A 21,233-nucleotide genomic window follows, 5' to 3' on the forward strand; every position below is an offset into this window, starting at 1 on the left:
CTCCCCCAAAGCCTCCACCTCCTCTCCCCCTCCTGTTCTCATCTCTTCCCCTGTAGCCCAGGCCGCCTCGGAATGGTCTTTCGTCACCATTGTCATCCTCATCATCTTCATCCTAGAGGAGAAATAGAAAACAAAAACAAATTGGCAAATATAACTAACTAGCATTATTACCTTGGCTTCGAATGAATTGTTAAACCTGGGGGAGACTTCCATTTCTTCAGCACGGACTCTCCTATAAGGTGCATTCTGTACAAACAAAACCAGACACTTGGCATTAGTCCCTCTGCTTTGTCACTTCTTCCAACCTGTAGTTTTCTTCAAAAATAGTTTTCAAGGTAACTGAACACTACAAATGCCTAAGGTAAATGGCCAAACTTACTTTCTTATCGAAGGAGGTATTGAATGAGGAATTAGCGGATTTCCAGCCCCTATTTACAAAGTTATTGTTCTGGCTCTGAAAAGTTTTAAGTGTTGATTATTTGACAAAAGAATCCAATAGTCTTTTTGCCAAGCTTCTTTCTTGAGTGACCTGAAAATGTCTTCAATGGACTCCTTAAAAAAAAATAATAAATTAAATAAAATAAAATGAATAAATAACTAAATACATATTACTACAATACTCAACAAAAGACTGCAAAGGAGAAATTCTTTATAATTTTCCTAAAAGAAGTAACATTTTAGCCCACAGAGCAAATAGGAATGATGTACCTATGACCTGATTCCTGGAGGACACTTGATGGGTAGTGACACACTTCTCTTATTTAAAGACCAGACAAATAATTGCAAGAAGAAATGTGGTTTCCTTTCCTAACGAAAATTTGGTTATCTGAGACGAATGAAATCTATCAGTAAATTTCCTGGGTTGACAGGTAATCCTGCTGCAAAATCAAAATACCAAAAAATGGCTGAGATAGTCTTCTTACCTTGTTCATAGAACCATTGGAGGCTGGAGTGAAGGAGGAATTAAGAGTTTTCACTTTCTTTGCTGGTGATTCGTCTGAACTCTCCTCGCTGGAATCCTCTTCTGAACTGCTCTCTTTCTTAGATGCAGGTGCCTTGGTCTTTGGTGCGGGTTTGGCAGGAGTCTCATCTTCACTGGAATCATCTGAGCTGGAATCCTGAGCTGCTGCTGGTTTCTTTTGGGCTTTCTGTGCTGGCTTAGCTGGGGCTGCCTCCTCCTCAGAACTGCTCTCTTCTTCAGAACTTGATTCTTTCTTTTTAGCAGCAGCTGGAGCCACTTTAGGGGCTACTTTGGCAGGTGCCTCATCTTCTGAACTGGATTCTTCTTCCGAGCTGGATTCCTCAGCTTTGGCGGCAGGCTTGACCTGCTTTGCCGCTGCAGCTGCTGGCTTAGTGGCTGGCTTTGCTGGCTTTTCATCATCTGAACTCATCTCATCATCAGAATCATCAGACTCTTTACTAGCAGGTTTCTGTTTAGGTTCAGGTTTTTTCACGGGTGGCTTTGCAGGTTTCTCCTCCTCATCAGAGCTTGATTCCTCTGAACTGGACTCCTCAGGCTTAGCAATGGGTGCTTTTGGTTTCTGTGCAGTAGTAGTGGCTTTTACAGCTGGCTTTGCAGGCTCTTCCTCATCTGAACTAGATTCCTCCTCTGAACTGGATTCTTTTTTCTTGGCTGCAGCAGCTTTTTGTTTCTGTGCAGGAGTAACAGCTTTCACAGCTGGCTTTGCAGGCTCTTCTTCTTCCGAACTAGATTCCTCCTCTGAACTGGATTCTTTTTTCTTGGCTGCAGGAGCTTTTGGTTTCTGTACGGGAGTAACAGCTTTCACGGCTGGCTTTGCAGGCTCTTCTTCTGAACTTGACTCTTCTGAACTGGATTTTTTTTTCTTGGCTGCAGCAGCTTTTAGTTTCTGTAAAGGCGTAACAGCTTTCACAGCTGGCTTTGCAGGTTCATCATTTTCTGAACTTGACTCCTCTGAACTGGATTCCTTAGGCTTGGCTGCAGGTGCCTTTGGTTTCTGTACAGGAGTGACAGCTTTAACGGCTGGTTTTGCAGGCTCATCTTCTGAACTTGACTCCTCTGAACTGGATTCCTCAGGCTTAGATGCAGGTGCCTTTGGTTTCTGTACGGGAGTGACAGCTTTAACGGCTGGTTTTGCAGGCTCATCTTCTGAACTTGACTCCTCAGAAGATGACTCTTCAGCTTTGGTAGCAACCTTTGGTGCAGGTGTTACTTTCTTGACTGGCTCACGAACCACCTTTGGTGGATCATCCTCATCTGAAGTAGATTCTTCTGAGCTCAATTCAGCAGGCTTGGCAGCAACAGGCTTAGCTTGTGGAGGTGCGGGAGGCTTCCCTGCTGCAGGCTTAGATGTTTCTTCCTCTTCTGAAGAGCTCTCCTCTGAACTTGATTCCTCAGCCTTCTTTGCTGCCACTATAGGAGTTAATTCACCAGGTCACAATTCAATGATACAAGTTTTTACAAGCTGGATTCTAAGTTTATACTGTATAAACATTAAATATTTTTTTTATTATCACCACTGCATAATGTGGAAGTATGATGGGTAGTAACTAAAGTGAGTGAAAGGTATGAAATAATGATTCTATACATAGCAAAACTCACCAGCTGGCTTGACAACCACCTTCTTGGGTGGTTCATCCTCATTAGAGCTGCTGCTATCACCACTGCTGGCATCTCCCTTGGGCTGAAAGGAACATAGTTCTACATTATCAAACAGAAGTCTGAAAGTAAAGGGTTTCAATAAAACATTTCAGAAGGTAAATACCAGGCTGGCCATGAGGACACTCACCTGGGCTTTCCCTGCTGGTGTCTTGGCTGAGACAGGAGTCTCCTTCTTTGGTTTGCCATTCACCATAGGAGTTGCTGGTTTGGCTGGAGCTTCATCCTCTAGGAGTAAAAATAAGTACCAATGCATTACCTCAATTCTAACCAAACACTCAGGCACTGTAACACACACCTCTTAAACCTGACGCCTCACCTGAACTTTCCTCCTCTGAGCTTGACTCTTCCTTGCGTGCCTTTTTGGCCGGAGGTGGGTCCAGGCTCAGCCGCCGCTTGTTGGGCGAGGTTCTGCAGGTCAAGGGAACATTCAAATTCAAAATATGCAAAGTTAAGTCAAAACAAACATCCTGAACAAACAAGACCAGCAAAACATCCATATCTCTACTGCAGCATCATGTAAACAAAAATTGATATGAATATTGAATTTTAAAGACCTGTCTGTCAACTGCTGCAACTCTTGCAGGACACACAAGACACATATTTGAGCCTAACAGTATGTCAATTAGGGCCAAACAGATCTTGGTTCATTTTGATTGTCTTGTCACCAATAACTATTTGACAAGTTATAATGAAGTTATCTGATCCACAACTTGAAATGAAAAATACTTACTTGAGGAAATGTTGCACAATTTCCACGACTGAAGGCGCATCATTTGGCAATTTGGGTAACTTCTGAAAATGAAAGAGATGTTCACTGTCACATTATACAAGCATTATGTCAATCTGGCCCCACACACAAGTCACTTAAGTCCAAAACCCTAGTGAAGCGTTCCCTAAACTTTATTGCATAGTGGCACACCGATTGAAATAAACTGAGGAGGAAAGTCCAATAAGTAGGATTTGCAGTGCTTGATAATTAGGCTAAGGCCTAATTATTATCAATGGTATGGTAATAATGTAAAACTGATGTCAGTTGTCAATCATATTCATGTCAATTGCACAACAAACTATGAGTGTTGCTTGCTGCCAAAAAATGCTGCCTGAGGTGGACCACCCCCTTAGCTACACTACAGAAAGAAACTAAGGTTATCTCCATACTCACTGCTAACCATACATGCTCTTCCAGATGAATATGAACTAAAAATACAATAACTGATACAGATTGAAACAAACCATAAGCAAGCCCAGGAAAAATAAAGAAATATTACATAAAATATGAAAAATACGACAAAACAAGAAAGCAGCAACAAGTGACAAACAGAACAAAATAACAAGACTTAAGGAGCTGCTGTTACGAAGGCTACAGCTCCGCATCTACATCCACCTCTATAATATCACCAGATCGAGGTGAAAAGGTTGTGGCTGGCATAGAGGCCGTTGAATAGTGTTTGGGCTGGAATGACTTGCTTCCACACTAAGCAAAATACCAAGACTAAACACCCCTACTGCCTAGGGCCTAGTGCTCTGTGCTGCAGCTTCAACACTCTCAGCCAATGCTAAGCACCCCATCACACAAGTGTTACATCAGGCACACCCAGACTCACACAACACTCCTGTACATGCTTCAAGGGGCATACCTCCATTACTACAACACTGTAACAGACTGCTATGTACTGCCGGATGCTATGGACTTTCTCAGTATTCCGAAACTCCTGCTTATTATATACAGGTAACCCCGCTTAACGAAGGGGTTACGTTACTAAAAAAAAAACATTCGTTAAGCGAACCAATTATAACAAGCTTGATCCCTGACTGAACTTCCATTGAGAGTAAACAAAGCGAGAGTACATCATAGTACAGTAACAGGTTTAATGAAAGTAAAAATAATGAAGTTAAACATTTAAGCAGTTTAATTTAAGACTGGTTTAATGAAAGTAAAAATAATGAAGTTAAACATTTAAGTAGTTTAATTTAAGACTAAGTCATTATAATGTACACTAATGTACGTAAGTAACTTTACAATGTTGACAATCTTAAATTTATGAAGGGAGGGAGAGTGGAGTGGGAAATACGCTTGCTGGCAACCTGTGGAATGTAAACATAGGGCACATCATTCTACCACATATAAAACTTATGTACCACATTTCCACAAGGCTTTCCATTTTATCCATTGCAGAGTCACGAGTTCAGATGGTTCTTTTAGCTTGCAAGGAAGATATGACCTCACCAGCCTTCTTAATAGAGTCCTCTGACTTGAAAATGGTAGACAGTAGAGGCGTTTTCAGTAGCGTCATCGCAAGGCCAAACATGTTTGAGTTCACGCTGAACAGGACAGTGCTGAGGTCACCGTCGGTGGTGCCAGACGACCGTGTCACTGTGATCTCAATCCCTGGGAGAAGTTATCGTACACATCAGTCACCTGAGCCAGCACTGTGGTCAAGACGTAAACACAGCAGCATAGTGGAAGAGTTTGGAGATTTATTCCTTGATGGGGAGTATTATAGGTCACCAGTGTTTCATCATTTGTATATGCCGAGGGCCGAGCAGCGCAATACTCATAAAAAACAAGAGGTCTTCAGTCCTGGAAGTGGTTTGATCTACGCGGGCTTGTTTTGAAGGTGTTCCATTGTAGATGTATGGCTGCGGTTTTCTGACGCCTATATAATTGAATTACGTCAATAATTAGCAGATAATCTATTTTTACCATCATTCATTACTTTATGATATAAGGATTTGCAAAAATATTATCATTTTTCACCTAATAATAGAAAAGTAACTCCATTATTGTATCGAAGTCACGACTAGAAGTATGGAATCGGACAACACCCACAACAAGGACGGATAGATGCGACATGTCACCAGCTACCACCAGATCCTTAATTTATTTCACACCGTAGTTTTTATATCGGTTCTCTCCAGTATGCCGCACAATATGTAAACGTAAATCTACATCTACAGTACCCACTTCTATGGCCTAACATACGTCTAACTATTAAGTTTTATTCGAAATGTAACTCCTTCTTGATCTCATTCCATGAGGTTGATGGGGTTGCTCCACGCTAATTAACTAAAAAGCGTTTGCCAAACGAGAGCAAATGCTTTGGAAAGGAGTTTGCTCGCGTTTGCGAAAACTTGCCTCCGTTTGACTCTGTTTGCCTCCAGCCGCGCTGCTACTGAAAACGCTTTAGATGGAGTCAAGCCATGGTGGAAAGCAATGCTATTAGTTTTCTCCTGTCGGCTTTCAAACTTGGAAAAAAATTACCTGGATAAAATTTTGTTAAAGCGAGTTTGGTGTTCGTTAAACGAGCAGATCGTAGTAAAAGGAAACCTTCGTTGTAGCGAAATTTCGTTGTGTGAGCCTTCGTTAAGTCGGGGTTGCCTGTATTTCAAAACCTCTTAGTTAGCATTTTACATGATGAATCTAGAAGTTCTTGATGGTGAAATTAATAAAACAGAAGAAAAAGGTAGTGGATAAAATGGTGAGCATGGGAGTGGGCAAACATCCATGCGCAGGTTCGAATCCTGGCACTGTCACTAAGAAACCGTCCCGTGCGCTCGCCTCAATTCCCGGCTCCCTCTTCGCAGCTCCTTCAACCAGCTAATTTGACATCACATATATGAAGCCACACTATTGGAGAGAGAGAGAGAGAGAGAGAGAGAGAGAGAGAGAGAGAGAGAGAGAGAGTATAGCAATGAATAAGGAAATAGGAGATGGTAATAACATTAGATATAAAGAAAATGGTTAACAAATAGGAGAAGAGAATAACAAATGATAGAATAAAACAGGAGATGAAAGAAAATGAGAAAGAGGGATACGAATGAGAATAAAACTAAGGGAGACAAAAGGTAAAAAGGGATGATAAATGGAGGAAGCAATTTTATGTAGCAAGATGGCAAGGTTTTTATTCTTTTCTTACATTAATACAGGCAACTTAAAAGGAATAAAGGGATAATAAATGGAAGTACTTTTATGTCACAAGAAGCCGTCATTTTTTTCTTCCTTCCTCCCACAGCTGATTTGACATTACATATAAGCATCCACACTATTGGTCAACAACACACACACACACTCTCTCCTTATTCGCCCCCCCTCTCTCTCTCTCTCTCTCTCTCCTGTTTTATTCTTATTCTTCACTTATTTGTTATTCTCTTCCCCTATTTGTTACCCATTTTCTTTATATCTAATGTTTTATTACCATTTCCTCTTATTCCCTTAATCGTTACCATTCTCTCTCTCTCTCTCATTGACCAATAGTGTGGCTTCATATATGGGACGTCAAATTAGCTGGGTGGAGGAACTGCGAAGGGGGAGCCAGGAATCAAGGAGAGTGTGCGTGAAGGTTTCTTAGTGACAGTGCCCGAATCCCACCACCTACAGCCTTAAAAACGTTGCCATTTGTCAAGTGGTTTAAAGTTATCTACATGTCACCGTGATACCCAGGTGCTAGGTGGTTACACCAAAGATGTGCTTGGGTGGTGGTATGGGCCCTAATATGGGTACCACTATAAATAAAATTGGTTTTGCCACTAATGGGTGGAAGCTAGACAGCACTTTCCATACACACTCTTTAAGTACACCTACAGGCACTTTGAGAGAGAGAGAGAGAGAGAGAGAGAGAGAGAGAGAGAGAGAGAGAGAGAGAGAGAGAGAGAGAGTATACCATCCAAAAACAAATCAGCCTCAATAAACCTGGATAAAATATGAGAATAAATCTATAACAACAGAATTTTTAAACATGTGCACTAAACTGATGGATCATACTGAGGACTGAGCCTGTATCAGATCAATGGATGTGGAATTTCCTTGATTTTAGCTATTGCAAGCAGTTTAAATATTATTATGCTTTTGTATTGTCTTTTAATGCAGTTTTATTACTTTTATAGCATGTAATTTTAATCTTTTACTGTTTTGTCTGACCTTTAAGTGGTTTTATTGCTTATATTTTACATTTTTCAGTTTCTTTGCTAATAAGTAAGGTACATAAAAGCTAAAGCTGGTACATAGAATCCAAAGCAGGGGTACATGGGAGCCGGTACATAGCACCCCTACAATGGTACATCTGAGCTAAGGCAGTGAGTGGTGCATAGCAGCCAACGGTACATAGAGGCTAGAATCCCACCAACAGCCCTGCTGGGTGGTACCAAGTGGTTTGAAGACCTTTGTCCCTTTATTTCGGCAGACTATGGACCTGTAAGGAGACTGGCAATATAGTGGGCATTTTTTCATGTTTGTTTCCCTTGGCCAGTTCCCCTTCCTACATATAAGTGTTACATCATCCATCACACCAGCAGGCCAGGCCACACGAGGCGGCACACGAGGCACACCGCCACAGGGTACTCCTGCCGGGCGGCGCTTGGTAAACAAACCCTCGCCGCCACCACGTCATGACTTGACACATCCCGACACAGCTCCAGGCGCCTCCACACACCACACAGGCGCCGCACAGTGCACAGCGTGGCTAATCAACGTGCAAAACTACACAAACAGACGGCCTCACCCCCACATGTGCTGGTCAGAACCCACGTGGGGGGAGGTGAGGTACAGACGATGCACCTGTCAGGACGTGCCCTGGCCACTACCCGCACCTGCTGCCACACCCACGCCTACTCACCGCTCCAAGCTTCTTCTCCGCCTTCTCTCCCAGCTTATGGTCTTCTTTGTTGAGGAAGCCTACCACCAGGGCCTTCGCAAGCTGCTCCGCGTCCGCCATGATCCTGAGTGGTGGTGCGGTGGTGAGACCGCGAGACTCGTGGCTCACGTACACACTGCATGGTGGGCATCGCAGGCTCGAGGGCTAGCCGCCTTCGCGCGCCAAATACAAAATGCTCTGGTTCACCAATACTAAGAAAGCAAATAGGGAAGCTGCAACATTTAAGATAAATGAAAGATGGATTGATTTCTTATGTGTTTTTTTATCATTCCTTTCTTCCATACTCACCCATTTTTTTTAATCAACTTAGTGTCGTCCGCCTTTCTTTCAGTATACGTAGTAGCTCAAATAGAGTAATTTCAGTAACCAATGATTCAGAGCTTCTTTCAACATATGTATACCCTTGATGAGGGCCCTGAGCTGCACTATAAACACCTGTAGCTACTCAATAATCTCCATAATCTGCTCTATTTGACACTCCATTTTTCACTAATACATTTCTGCTGAGGGACTTGAAACCACAAGAAAATGAAGTATCCATACCTTTTGATACACAACAAATATATTCTGGAAGCATAATCTATCTTAAAGATTCGCTTATATACATCTTGAGGGAAGGGATGAAGAAAAAGCTTATAAGGTAACAGATTATCTTGCCTTTTATTCTAAAATCATAATTAAGTAAACTTTTTTTACAAATATCTGCAATTATATATAAGAATTGTACATATATTAGGCAAATACAGCACTGCTGGTGTCTGCCTCAGGAAGTTTGGAGCACATGAAAACCTCGTTGCAAATTGTCTCTTAAGGAATCATAACTTTGACACGTGTGTTTGGAAATTTTCAGTTAAAGACGAAAAGTGTTCATGTTATGGACTTATGGTAAATAAATGCAATAAATAATTCAATTCAGGTATATATGGTATATGCAAGTTTGATGGTCAAGAAATGGATTAAGTTTAGATTATGTATATCAGGAAAATACAATATGTAATATAAGTAAGTCAGACAACTTAAGCTAAACACTAATTGACTCTGATATGAAATGTTCTCCAGTATATACCACAAATAAATAAAGTTAACCTCAGTGTTCTGATAACATAAAGTTAATTGTTATGACTCTGTCTTGTTTCACTTGAACTGTATCTTTAGTTATGTAAAATGTAAAACTTCAGTTCTTCAAAACTACTCAGACAGTTAAAATGTTCAATTATTGAAGAGTGAACATTTATTTTACTTAGCCACCTTAAAAATACAACATGCCATGGTTCCTCTCAGTCACTGCTAAGAAAACTTGAACTTTTACCTTAAGTAGTTCATAAGCCAACTTGGTTTTGCTCCATGTACACTCCCAGAGACTGGTAAGAAATCACTTTCCTTGGGTACCTCATCAGATTACTTAATTTTGTCTCTTACTTCCCAAAGACAGGTAATCAATCAGTGCTGCTATGAAAGATCATGTTTCCTAATTCTTTATATGTATCCTCAGCCATAAAACTGTTTGGTAGTTAGATTTCCTATTCTTTTGTGTGAGGTAGGGATGATGGAAGTACAGACATGTGAATTTTGAGCATCCACCAACAAAGGAGAGAAAATTAAGGGGAAAGAGATTGAGATACAGGATGGTAGACAATAAGATGAAAATATATCTTTAAGAATAATTAAGTAGGCAGACACAATGGATTGGAAGATAGAACCAAAGAGTTATTTCTGGAAATACAATACAGTATAGTGTGATCAAAATATTAGCAATCTATCTTGGGCAAAAGGATCAATCAAATAAGATGATAAAATTACTTCACGTCAATTGATATGTTTCCTGTTCATCTTTTGAGTGAACATGCTAAACCAGATTTAAAAACTGAATCAAGCAAAACATGTTTCTACTTGATAATGAGCCAGCTACACTCTGCTAACATGATGCTGTGCTCCCAATGCTCTGATCTCATTCAGCATTGAGGGAAAATGTTATTTGCTTGTCTTCTTACAGTAACCAAACTAATATATTAATGATACTTATCTAGCAAACTAGTGGCATTTCTCATAACATAAATGCATATGAAGTTATTTGCTGCATGGCATAGCCTACCTGCATGTTGGGTTGTGGTTAATATAATTAGCTTTTGGTGAATACATTTCTATTTTCTTTTCTTTTTTTATGGTAATATAGTATAGTAAAATATATTTATGTTCATGCATTCAAATTTAAGGTAAACAAAATGATATTCCATCAAGTGTTGACCTTATGCCATCCCTCTAATTAAGATCACACCTCACCCTGATCACCTCACCTCTAGCTACTGTGTTACAGCTGCTTGGATGTAAGGTTGAAGCAAAATAAAGTTATATCCATCTGATTGGTCACTGATTAAAAAACAAAGAGTTTGGTGATAAATACCATTTTCCTCTCACTTCCAAACTTTCACATCATGCATACCCCAAATGTTAATAGCAAAATTATTCATAAGTAAACATCTACCAGTAATTCTGTTTTACAAAATTCATAGTTTTATGTTATAAGGATGTCACATTATGAAAATATATACTAAATATACCAATAAACAATTAACTGAAAATTTTGTTGAAAGGTTGAGCCAGACATGAGGCAAAAAGCAAGATTCCCGGTGCAGAAAAATCTGAGGTGTGATATTGTCCATGCTTTTGGAAATGTCCTCATTTTTTTTCTTTTTCTTTCCTTTCAAGAAGCCTAGCTGGGGATACAAACTGTGGGTCCCTCCTCCACCCTCACTGTCATCTATAACATCTTCAAGACACTTCATTTCCCTTACTACAGGAACAGTACAGCTGTGCTTTCAAAACTATTATATGTAATGTGTAAACTAAGGAATTTCATTACAAACAAAAGCCATCACCATCATCACAAAATCTATTTCTTGTGCAAACCAAGGTTGGGAACCAAACTTATGGAATGGATGCCATCCACTGGAATAAAAGTTAACAGACTTGAATCTACAGATTAGAAACACACACACACACACACACACACACACACACACACACACACACACACACACACACACACACACACCACAGGTAATGACTCTCCTTGCCTTAAGCTAGCCCTCTACTTGAATCAATACATCATCATTTCAATAAAATAAAATTGTTACCTTCAATTACTTATATCATACTTTCCGTTTCCTTCATGGTAGCATCTTTCTACATTTCTGGCAAGGAGAGGAACAAGGATGTATATGAGGAAACAGGAAGACTGAAATAGGAATACAAAGTCCTCTCATCAGCTAAATTCCTTTTCTGAGTAAATGGAAAACAATGCAAACAAAATAGACCTCCACCACACACACGTGCCACATGTACAGATATCAATATACATACATACATATATACATATACATACATATATATATATATATATATATATATATATATATATATATATATATATATATATATATATATATATATATATATATATATATATATATATATATATATATATATATATATATATATATATATATATATATATATATATATATATATATATATATATATATATATATATATATATATATATATATATATATATATATATATATATATATATATATATTTGACCTAACATAAGATTGAAATCTGCAAACTTTTGTGATTGAGGCAAGGCCAGCAGTTTCCTCTGATCCTCAGGTATCCCAGGCTACACAAGTTGTTCCCAAACCAATCGTTGTCATCATTTGAGTGACAACAGAAGTATCATTTGCCTCAGTCGCTCTGGAGTCAAACACGTGCAACAAAAAATAACAAAATATTTCAACATTCTTAAATTAACATTAAACAAATCCAATATAAATTACAAATTATGAAAATAATAATGACAACTTCTTTAAAAAGAAAATAGTAGCTATATTATCTGACAACAATCAACTTTAGCTCTCAAAAATCTAACATTGCACAATATTTGCACCACTTGAAACACTTAACAACAGACAGCAAGGCTTTGGTGGGCTCAAACAAACATGTAAGGCCAGATTGAATCAGTTCAGTCCTCCACCACCCTCGTCTCCTAGTTAACATCATACTAACCCAAATTGTATCACTAAATGCAGCTTTCATAACACCTAATTTGTAAGTAAAATGTGAGCATGTACACACAGTGAAAGTCTGAATACCAAGAGCATAAGTAAATTTTCAAATACTACATATAACAATTGTCTAATAGAATAGAACTGCTTTCAAATAAAAATATATGTATTTTAGGCAGGTTTTTTTTTGGCAATATTGACTAGATACTCTTCAATTTTACATACATAACACATTTGCCAGTGTATTACATGCACTTCTGCATAAGACCCTTTTTTAGATATGTTTGGTGGAATTTTTTATTGTTACATGATAAAATGTGAGAGAGAGAGAGAGAGAGAGAGAGAGAGAGAGAGAGAGAGAGAGAGAGAGAGAGAGAGAGAGAGAGAGAGAGAGAGAGAGAGAGAGAGAGAGAGAGATTTTATTGGTGGTAACAATATTTGTGCTTAATGTATTACTGCTTCAACTCCACACCTACAGACAAAGGCTTACAGGCCTAGACATCTGTGCTATGGCCAGATTACATGCACAGTATATATTTGATACATATTTTTAAGAGAAGTGCATCTAATGCGCTGACAAATATAGTAATCATACTGGCCAATGACTGCCCTGCCAGACCTCAACCTGCACAGGGATAGCATTAGCAATGATGCAAAAGCTTAACTGCAAAACAAATGCCATCATCTCACAAATAAAACATAATATACAAAAAGCAATAAAATATTTCTAACTGAGACAGGAGTGACAAACATAACAGTACTCTGCAATGCCTTACCACAGAAGCATCTCGGTGTTCACGAAAACTTCAACAGTTCTTCGACAACTATAAAGGTTGGCAAGGATGGCAGGGCATGGGAGAGAATATTTGTTAACTTACAAAATTTCTTTGTAGGCTCTAAATAGATGAATGTTACTTTCTGATAGTTATGGTACAAAGGACTTGATCATGTAATCTCTCAGTGAGCTGCAGTGTAGCAAGCCACTGTGTTACTCCACACATATCTGGTCAATGTTGAGGCGGCCCTCTTCCTTGGCCTTCATGTACGCAGCAAAGGCAGCTTTCTCCTTTTTCTCCTTCTTCTTGTTACGCACTTCATAGTCCAGCCTGTACAAACAATATTTTAAGATGCTGTCCATCGTAAAACTCCATTGTAATCAAAAGTATTCTATCACAGAAAAAGATAAAAATATCTTCATCAATCCAAACTATGACACACACACACACACACACACACACACACACATATATATATATATATATATATATATATATATATATATATATATATATATATATATATATATATATATATATATACACAATTACGTATAGAGGTAAAATAATGCATCCCAATAATTCAAAATCTAACACTTTGCATTAATGTGAATAGTTAATGAAATTTCAAGGTAACAGATTGATTTTACACAAGGACAGGTTGCCTATTACTGAAGTCATTATATTATGAATTAACAAAAGAAAAAAATAAAGTATTGGTTTGCTCATATTTTTGTCTGCTTCCTTTTAAGCAGCACAGGGGAGGGGTGAAGGATGCCAGGTAGTGCAAGGTGTTGTATTATTCTAAGGAAAACCTTGGTATGCAATATGAAAGACTTGCATCAGTTGTATGTGTATCTAAAGATGCTACAAAGCACCACACACTTCCAATTGAGCTTCACCAGGCAGGGGAACACATGCAATTCAGGTCAAAACTGAACCATTACTGACCATCCTGACCAGGAACTAAGGGTTTTGAAATCAGAAAATAAAAAGGAAATTATTTTAGACATTCAATTTCAATTTCTGCATTCTCAGAACAAACATTATTTCAGTAAAAATAAAAGAAAATTGCAGGTGTCCTCCTTTATACAAGGGCACAATAAGGAAGTAAGACTTGTCATCAAGCTTAAACAAAGACTAAGCTCTTTCACTATCTGCATGGCTAGAGAACTAGGGCTAGAGGCTGCATCATGCCCTTGAGAGACTGGCCACCAGAGTCAAGAGGGGGTCTACTCACCAAAAACTCTAGCTACCAGTATGTGTACCTACCAATGCTCCAAAACTACCTGATGGCAAGTCTGGTGTATCTCAGTGTGATGCAGTACACTGCTACTATAACATATGTAGCTGAAGGACTACTATGACAAAGTGCATTACTGGAACTAGTAAAGCACTCAGCAATCTGGCTCTAACAATCACCAGAAAACAATTCCAATCTTCATTGCCACACCATTAAGATGTAATTTATGAAAATATCTCATATTATGATAGTTACTTTTTAATGCTTGGCAGTGATGGAACCAAAGTTATACTTTGTATTAAAGATCTAAACTTTAGTTTTATTTGGGAGGTAATAAATACCATGCTTGAACCAGCTTCAGAAAGAAGAGTTTGCAATGACAAATTTAATGTCTTTCAATATCTTAGTATTAGGTGTTACACTATTCTGTGAACATTTTCTCCTTTGTTGTGTGTTTTATTGCTATTGACAAGTCCTGCTGTCTTTCCCAAGGGTGATATAGCCGAGTCCCTGGTCCTCCAGGGTACTGCCTGCACTCAGATGGCTGTTGGCTGGGCCCCCTGCTGGGGTGGAAGTAACAAACCAGAAAGTGGCAGGAATGCCTTGGAGGTGAGAAAGGGCATCTTATGAGTGGTGATGAATATGATATAGTGATAGCTATAATGATGAAGTGTGCTGAGGACAACCAACAAAATACAACCTTCCCAGTCTTTCTTTCCCCAGCTATCTAGATAAACTGTTTGCATTCTGGGCTGGTTAAGCTCTACTGACCCCTGAGGTAGACCAGCCCAAAAGTGCAGAGATTTGGTACTTTTACCTTAATAGGTAACTTTTGCAGTGTTATATGTTCCTTAACACATTTTCATTTCATTCTTAAAGGTTAACACTCAAGTCTAATACTCTTCTCAGAAGACAAAGCAGAAAAGTTATGTATCACTCATCACATCCATTATTTTGTGAGCATTCATGAGAGTTCCAATAACAAGGTAAGAATTAATACTCTATGATAAGCGACTATATAACTAAGTATGCAAGGAAATTGTGTAACTTTTGAGTAAACAATATTAGCAACTATGGAAATAACTGTCAAATTACTATCAATTAACTACCTAGAAGCAATTCTGCATGTTAAATCTCTACATTCTGATCTTTGTATCAATTTCAAAACGAGCTTGTACATGTCACAGATTGCAATGTGTGCAGTGCCCAATTCTGGAAACACACAGGACTAATACAAAACTAAAGCTGCATATATCTAACACTCACTACCAACTTCACCAGAAGTCTTGTTATCGTTGATCTATCTTCTACCCAGCTGAACACACCTAATTATCCAACAAAAGAGAGGAAAATCATGAAATAACCTCAGAATTTATACAACAGCACAACAGCATCATTCTGAGTCTTACCTGTGTTCAATGATCCTCTCCACTATTCTCTGAGTTGTCATGTCATTGCCAGAATCCAGTAGCTTAAATTTGTCTCTTTTCTTGGCCTCTAGGTATGGGTCTGAACCATCAGCATCAGGCATAATCTCAGACATGCCATGGCAAACTAGATCCACTTTCAGCTGGTCCATGAGGTCAGAGGTCACTGAGTATGGTGCCCCAATGACCACCTCACTCACATACTGGGGAGGAAGTTGCAGTGAGTGAGAACTACATTTGGTAGCTTATGAAACAAGAGGTTGGTAATATGTCAATGCAGGGAATGATGGATAAAGATTGATGGGTGATAGCAAGGCAAGAGGTTGAAATCAGTATAGAGCAAATACCAATCTCCATGATGTCACATTTTCACAATTTTATCACATAAACTTTAACTAATTAACAAGTAGATATTTATATTTATACTCAATTTCTTTGAAGGCAGAACTATCTTCATTTAGATAAACAGTATCAATTCAAGATAAACCAGGAAATAAAAGGGGCTAAAAATATAACAACCTTCTATTCTGAACACATCTGGATATGACTCACCTTACAGGCAAGTACTGAGAGAACTCTTTCATGGAGATTCATGATGGGATAGTTGGCACCCTTGTAGCGATTCACCACTGGATCTGTATGAAGCCCCACCACCAGGAAGTCTCCCTCCTGCCGTGCCTTCTCCAGGAAATCCAGGTGCCCCACATGGAAGAGGTCAAATGCCCCTGCCACATATACTATCTTGTCTCCTGGCTGTAGGGAAGAAAAGATAGGATGTGATGCCCTTACCACTTGCATGACTTAGAAAAGAACACTGAACACTAAAATATCATCACAGTATAATCTTACAGAGTACTGTCAGACGAGTCAACATTTGAAACAGACCTTTGGTGTGAGGCCTGATGAAAACTGGATGATTTTCTGGGTGGTAGGAAGAAACTGTGTCACACCTGTCCAGGGAGAGCGAGCACTGGCGTCGGTGCCCAGGCTGTCAGAGTGCCCTCTTTCCACCAGATATTCTGCTTCCCCAACCTGAGGAATAAAAGCTTTAATGACGGAGAAGATCATGTTATACTTCACAGAAGAGAAGACGGCATGAATGGTGAAACATGCAAGATCAAAATATAACATGTAGGAATGCTGACCTGTTGGTGCTGGCGAGTCATCAGCAGCATGCGGCCCACCAGGTCTGTAGTGCTCACGCCCTCAGTCCTCCTGCATTCTCTGTCAAGGAAAAAGTGCGGTAGTTTGCCATTTAGCCATAATCACACAGCAAACTGTAAGGCAATAATTGAATGTGGATGCAATAAAATGCTGTAATAAAAACAATTACTAAATACAGTATTCTGTAAATCTAAGATCAACAATGAGTAATTCTCTTGAATCTACAACTGCACATTTCAAACCTATTCTTGCACAGTGTCTGGTTGAAATGTTCCATCTCATACCAGCTTCTCTCCTATGCCATATTAATCATTCAGTGACTTACTTGTATCTCTTGGCAGCCTTGACAATGTGGTAGGTGTCTACGCCATCTGCTGTCATGGTGATGTCATCTGCAAGCCACAAGACAAAGGTAAAAAGATGGTAATAATCTATCCTAAGCCCCTTCTTTATGACACATTTCTATCATATTTTCAATTCTTCCTACCTTGATCACATCATTGTTTCATAAAACAGTCCAGTCAATTAACATATCAATACTATGCTTCTGAGTAACATCTTACCTCCATGAACACAAAAATTACAGTTGTATTGGTCAAGAGTTTCAATGGTGGTGACATAAGGCACTCCTTCTATCACCTCGTCCACCCACTTAATGGCTCGCACCATCTTGTACCTGCACGAGGAGGAGGAAGAAGCACATTCACAAAGTATACTTAAGCAGGTGCATGAAAATATTCAATGCATACCATAGAATTTAAAAATCACATAATGCTTAATAATATGCATTAAATTTCAAACCCTAAGATAAGTGTGGCCACAGTTTGTGTATTCCCTACCTCTCTTCCTGTGTGAAGACAGGTGGCCCTTTGTGCTTGGTGATTTCCTCATCTGTGTGCACCCCAACAATGAGATAGTCCCCCATCGCCTTTGCCTGGCGCAGTGAGTTTGCATGACCAAAGTGGACCATATCATAACTGTAAATACATCACAATGATTGAATTTATCTTTTTCCATATTTCAGTCAATTGATAATCAGCTTTACTTGGTTAGACATTTCCTTAATAAGTGATTATAAAGAAAGTTTTACACATCCTGATAGAGAAGTTCAGGTTCAGTACTGATACTATGGACTACAATGACCATGAACTTGAAAGCAATTCAATGACAGGCTAAATAAAGAATGGTGTCACTGTCTATAACCAGAACAAAGGGATTGTTCATTATATGCAAGGGCAAACATCTAGTAGTTGCTAGTTATATAACAGAAACCTTGTATCTACAATTCAGTCTTAGCTATTATCACACCACATATTCTTTCCCTCATATTCACCATGACTAAAGTAAAAGACGTTATAACTTAAATCCATGAATTACCCTTATATCCAGTAAAAAGAAGGGTATTAATGGAAACATTTATTATATGATCTCTCTCTCTCTCTCTCTCTCTCTCTCTGAGCCAAATAGCAAACTGCGTGTTAGGAAGAAGTACTTCAATGGCTTCTTTTCCATTTGCATCATAACTTCCTGCTTCCTCCTGCCAGCCTTAGCTTTCCTCTGTGTCTCACAAACAGGATAAACCTACAAGGACAGTTGCAGCCAACATAAGGTACAAAGGGCAATAGACTTTCATTCTAGAAGATCAATAAATCTCCTCAACAGTGTTGAACTACTGTACAGAAAAAAAAAAAATGTTTTGCTAACACTTATACATACAATGTAATGTACAAACAAAAAGAAAGAAAAAAGTGCAGGAGAAATTTCTTCATTTAGCTATCTTAAGGAAATGTTGAATAATGTAATAACACATGAGGTTCACTGAACTTTACTTAGTCCACAAGCAGTACTCTGCATTGGTTACTATACCATGCATACCATACAGTCCCACCCAACATAAATATTTCACATTTTTCATGAGTGGCTACATACAAATTTCACAGGTTCAAAATCTGGACACTAAATTATTCAAACTAAATGGGTCTTGCAAATCAATACATGCCCTAGTCCTGGCTAAAGAACATACACTTGTTCTTACAGAAACTTGAAATACCTAAAATATTTATTTCTGCTTGCTGTGATGGAACAGGCATGGCTGATATAGCAGGAGCTTTGCTGTTTATCTCAGCTCACCTGAGATTTAATGCATCTTGGGATTCTGACAGACAAATATTTCCAACTTTCAACAATAGGTGTGAAATAAAATTGTGGTATTTGTTGAAGTGCAAGCTTATTATCATTAACAGACACTATAATAGTAATGATTATCTTCTTACCACAAACATGAAGCTTCCCCAACACATCAAAAATTTTCTGTTCGAACAATAAAGTTCCTAGTAGTCAAAATCAAGTAAAATACCTTCATAAAAAATTCAATTCTGACATTTTCCCTTTCAGTAAGTCATGTGAATGTGCTTGTTCAGCAAGTTTACAAGGTTACTTCATTTGTAAAGACCTATAACTAGCTATTATATGGTCTCTTTACGTACAGCTAGATAACTGATATGCTAATAACTATTGCGTTCTAACAGTATGAAGTACTTAATCTCACACACACACACACACACACACACACACACACACACACACACACACACACAACTCTACAAATGTCACAATAGAAAAATAAATAAATAAATAAATAAACTAAAATGGATACGGTATAAATAAACTAAAAAAAAAAAAAACTATAGGAATGTAGGCTAATTACTACCACCAGTCACTTTCACTCACTCTCTCAAGCTCTAACTAGCTGGGTCAAGTACAAAATCCCTGTCTGCTAGTTATGTCATGAAACTAACTTCATTCTGTGAACTACACTGACTAAGTAAATACACAATGGTATATACAAATAAATAACAGGGTCAAGGTTAAAGCAATGCACTGTCTTGCTTCTAAATGAGCACTATGTAGGCAAGGATCAGTAAAGAGGTCATGCTTTCCGTCCGACTCCCCCCTCCCCCCCTTGACGTAGCGTGAGGTGCATGACAGGGGGGACTTTGATAGGGTCATCCCTTCCCCGCCACCACATTGATCCCTCACCCAGACACACCACTGCATTTCCCGCCCCAGCATTTACCAATCATACCATTCGTCCACTGGTACAAAACCACTCCAGGTTTAATAAAGACTATGTACTTAAAAGAAAAAAATGTTAAGGGTAATAAAAGTGGGAGAAACTTGTGTTAATAATAGTGCATGCAGCCCGAAGCCGCCGCCACGTGAAGGCCTCGAGACTAAAGCCGTCGTCTGCAGTGGGGTTGATAAAGTGACCAGTTCCATGTTAAAATACCCTTAATCATGATATATAAAGGTTAAGCCGATGCACACGTCCCCTCAGCATCCTGGGCACACCAAAAATAAGTGTAGCTTTCGCTTAATGTTGCAAGGAAGGTCGTGTGTTCAAGGTAATTAAGTCGGGGCAGCGGCAGAACTCACCAGCCGTCACACCAAACCCGCACTTGCTCCCCGTCATGTTTGTTGGTCTGGCTTCCCATGCTGGCACCTGTGGAGCACCTTGTACGATCACCGGTGTAACCTGTTCACAGTGACACGACGCGCGAGCACAGCGGCAGCAGCTCCACCACCACACATCCAGCACCCTCACTACTACTCGGTACTCACTCACATACACACTCACACACACATACGTACACACGCGCAACCCGGCCACGCCCACTGCACCATACCACGAGCTTCAGTAATCATTAGGTGTCCATTAAACCTGATAACTGGTACTATTTCACATTCAAAGGGCAAGGAATTATTTAATAAGGTAGATAACATTGTATAAGGGTGTTGCAGGCCCACACGTGGTGCCTTGAGGGCTGCGCAGCGCATCTCGTACGATAGTGTCATAGGCCGCGGGAACTTTGACCGTCTCACGCGCCCTTCTCAAGATACAGAGCCTATCTCCTTTGATCACTCTCTCTTCAAGATGTAGTTTATGCAGTTCATACAGCAATCGTATCAGAGAGCTTTGACCTTAACAACGCTGATAAGCACAATTCAAGGAACGGATGGGGCGTTATATCTCAGCTAAGTATTGTGAAAAGACAAAGTACGATATATATATATATATATATATATATATATATATATATATATATATATATATATATATATATATATATATATATATAGAGAGAGAGAGAGAGAGAGAGAGAGAGAGAGAGAGAGAGAGAGAGAGAGAGAGAGAGAGAGAGAGAGAAGCGTAGCTGATAAAACTCATAACCTTGCCTACATAATGCCAAGACAATTAACGTGT

General features: G+C 39.0%; 2 protein-coding genes across 3 annotated transcripts in view; both read right to left on the minus strand.

Moving 5' to 3' along the window:
- The window catches only part of LOC123509949 (nucleolar protein dao-5-like), a 10,476-nt gene extending 2,062 nt beyond the window's left edge, over positions 1-8,414 (minus strand). Inside the window, exons 1-8 of one of the 2 annotated variants that reach the window (XM_045264609.1) lie at positions 8,254-8,414; positions 3,372-3,433; positions 2,958-3,049; positions 2,769-2,866; positions 2,582-2,663; positions 924-2,392; positions 380-454; positions 172-246 (exon numbers count right to left, since the gene is read on the minus strand). In XM_045264609.1, coding sequence (XP_045120544.1) covers positions 172-246; positions 380-454; positions 924-2,392; positions 2,582-2,663; positions 2,769-2,866; positions 2,958-3,049; positions 3,372-3,433; positions 8,254-8,352 — 2,052 coding nt within the window. In that variant the 5' untranslated portion in view covers positions 8,353-8,414. The remainder of the gene's footprint in view (positions 1-171; positions 247-379; positions 455-923; positions 2,393-2,581; positions 2,664-2,768; positions 2,867-2,957; positions 3,050-3,371; positions 3,434-8,253) is intronic. The other variant, XM_045264610.1, reaches the window with a different exon arrangement.
- Positions 8,415-12,690: 4,276 nt separating this feature from the next.
- Positions 12,691-20,621, minus strand: LOC123509951 (ethanolamine-phosphate cytidylyltransferase-like). Its single transcript, XM_045264616.1, has 9 exons — positions 20,405-20,621; positions 17,809-17,946; positions 17,533-17,645; positions 17,295-17,361; positions 16,951-17,029; positions 16,691-16,837; positions 16,358-16,558; positions 15,788-16,008; positions 12,691-13,465 (listed from the first exon to the last, which is right to left on the minus strand). Exons 1-9 carry the CDS (start codon positions 20,461-20,463, stop codon positions 13,348-13,350), a joined length of 1,143 nt encoding a protein of 380 aa, XP_045120551.1. The 5' UTR covers positions 20,464-20,621; the 3' UTR covers positions 12,691-13,347.
- Between the last annotated feature and the right edge of the window lie 612 nt (positions 20,622-21,233).

Source organism: Portunus trituberculatus, chromosome 27 (genome assembly GCF_017591435.1).
Source record: "Portunus trituberculatus isolate SZX2019 chromosome 27, ASM1759143v1, whole genome shotgun sequence".
Lineage (NCBI taxonomy): Eukaryota > Metazoa > Arthropoda > Malacostraca > Decapoda > Portunidae > Portunus > Portunus trituberculatus.

What these genes read in the sequence shown, in the direction of transcription:
- LOC123509951 (XM_045264616.1), bottom strand. Translation starts at nt 20,463, where the DNA reads ATGGGAAGCCAGACCAACAAACATGACGGGGAGCAAGTGCGGGTTTGG. An exon ending in CATCAGGCCTCACACCAAAG is followed by an intron (nt 16,559 to 16,690) that starts GTCTGTTTCAAA and finishes TCTTCCCTACAG; the next exon opens with CCAGGAGACAAGATAGTATA. An exon ending in GAGAGGATCATTGAACACAG is followed by an intron (nt 13,466 to 15,787) that starts GTAAGACTCAGA and finishes TTGTTTGTACAG; the next exon opens with GCTGGACTATGAAGTGCGTA.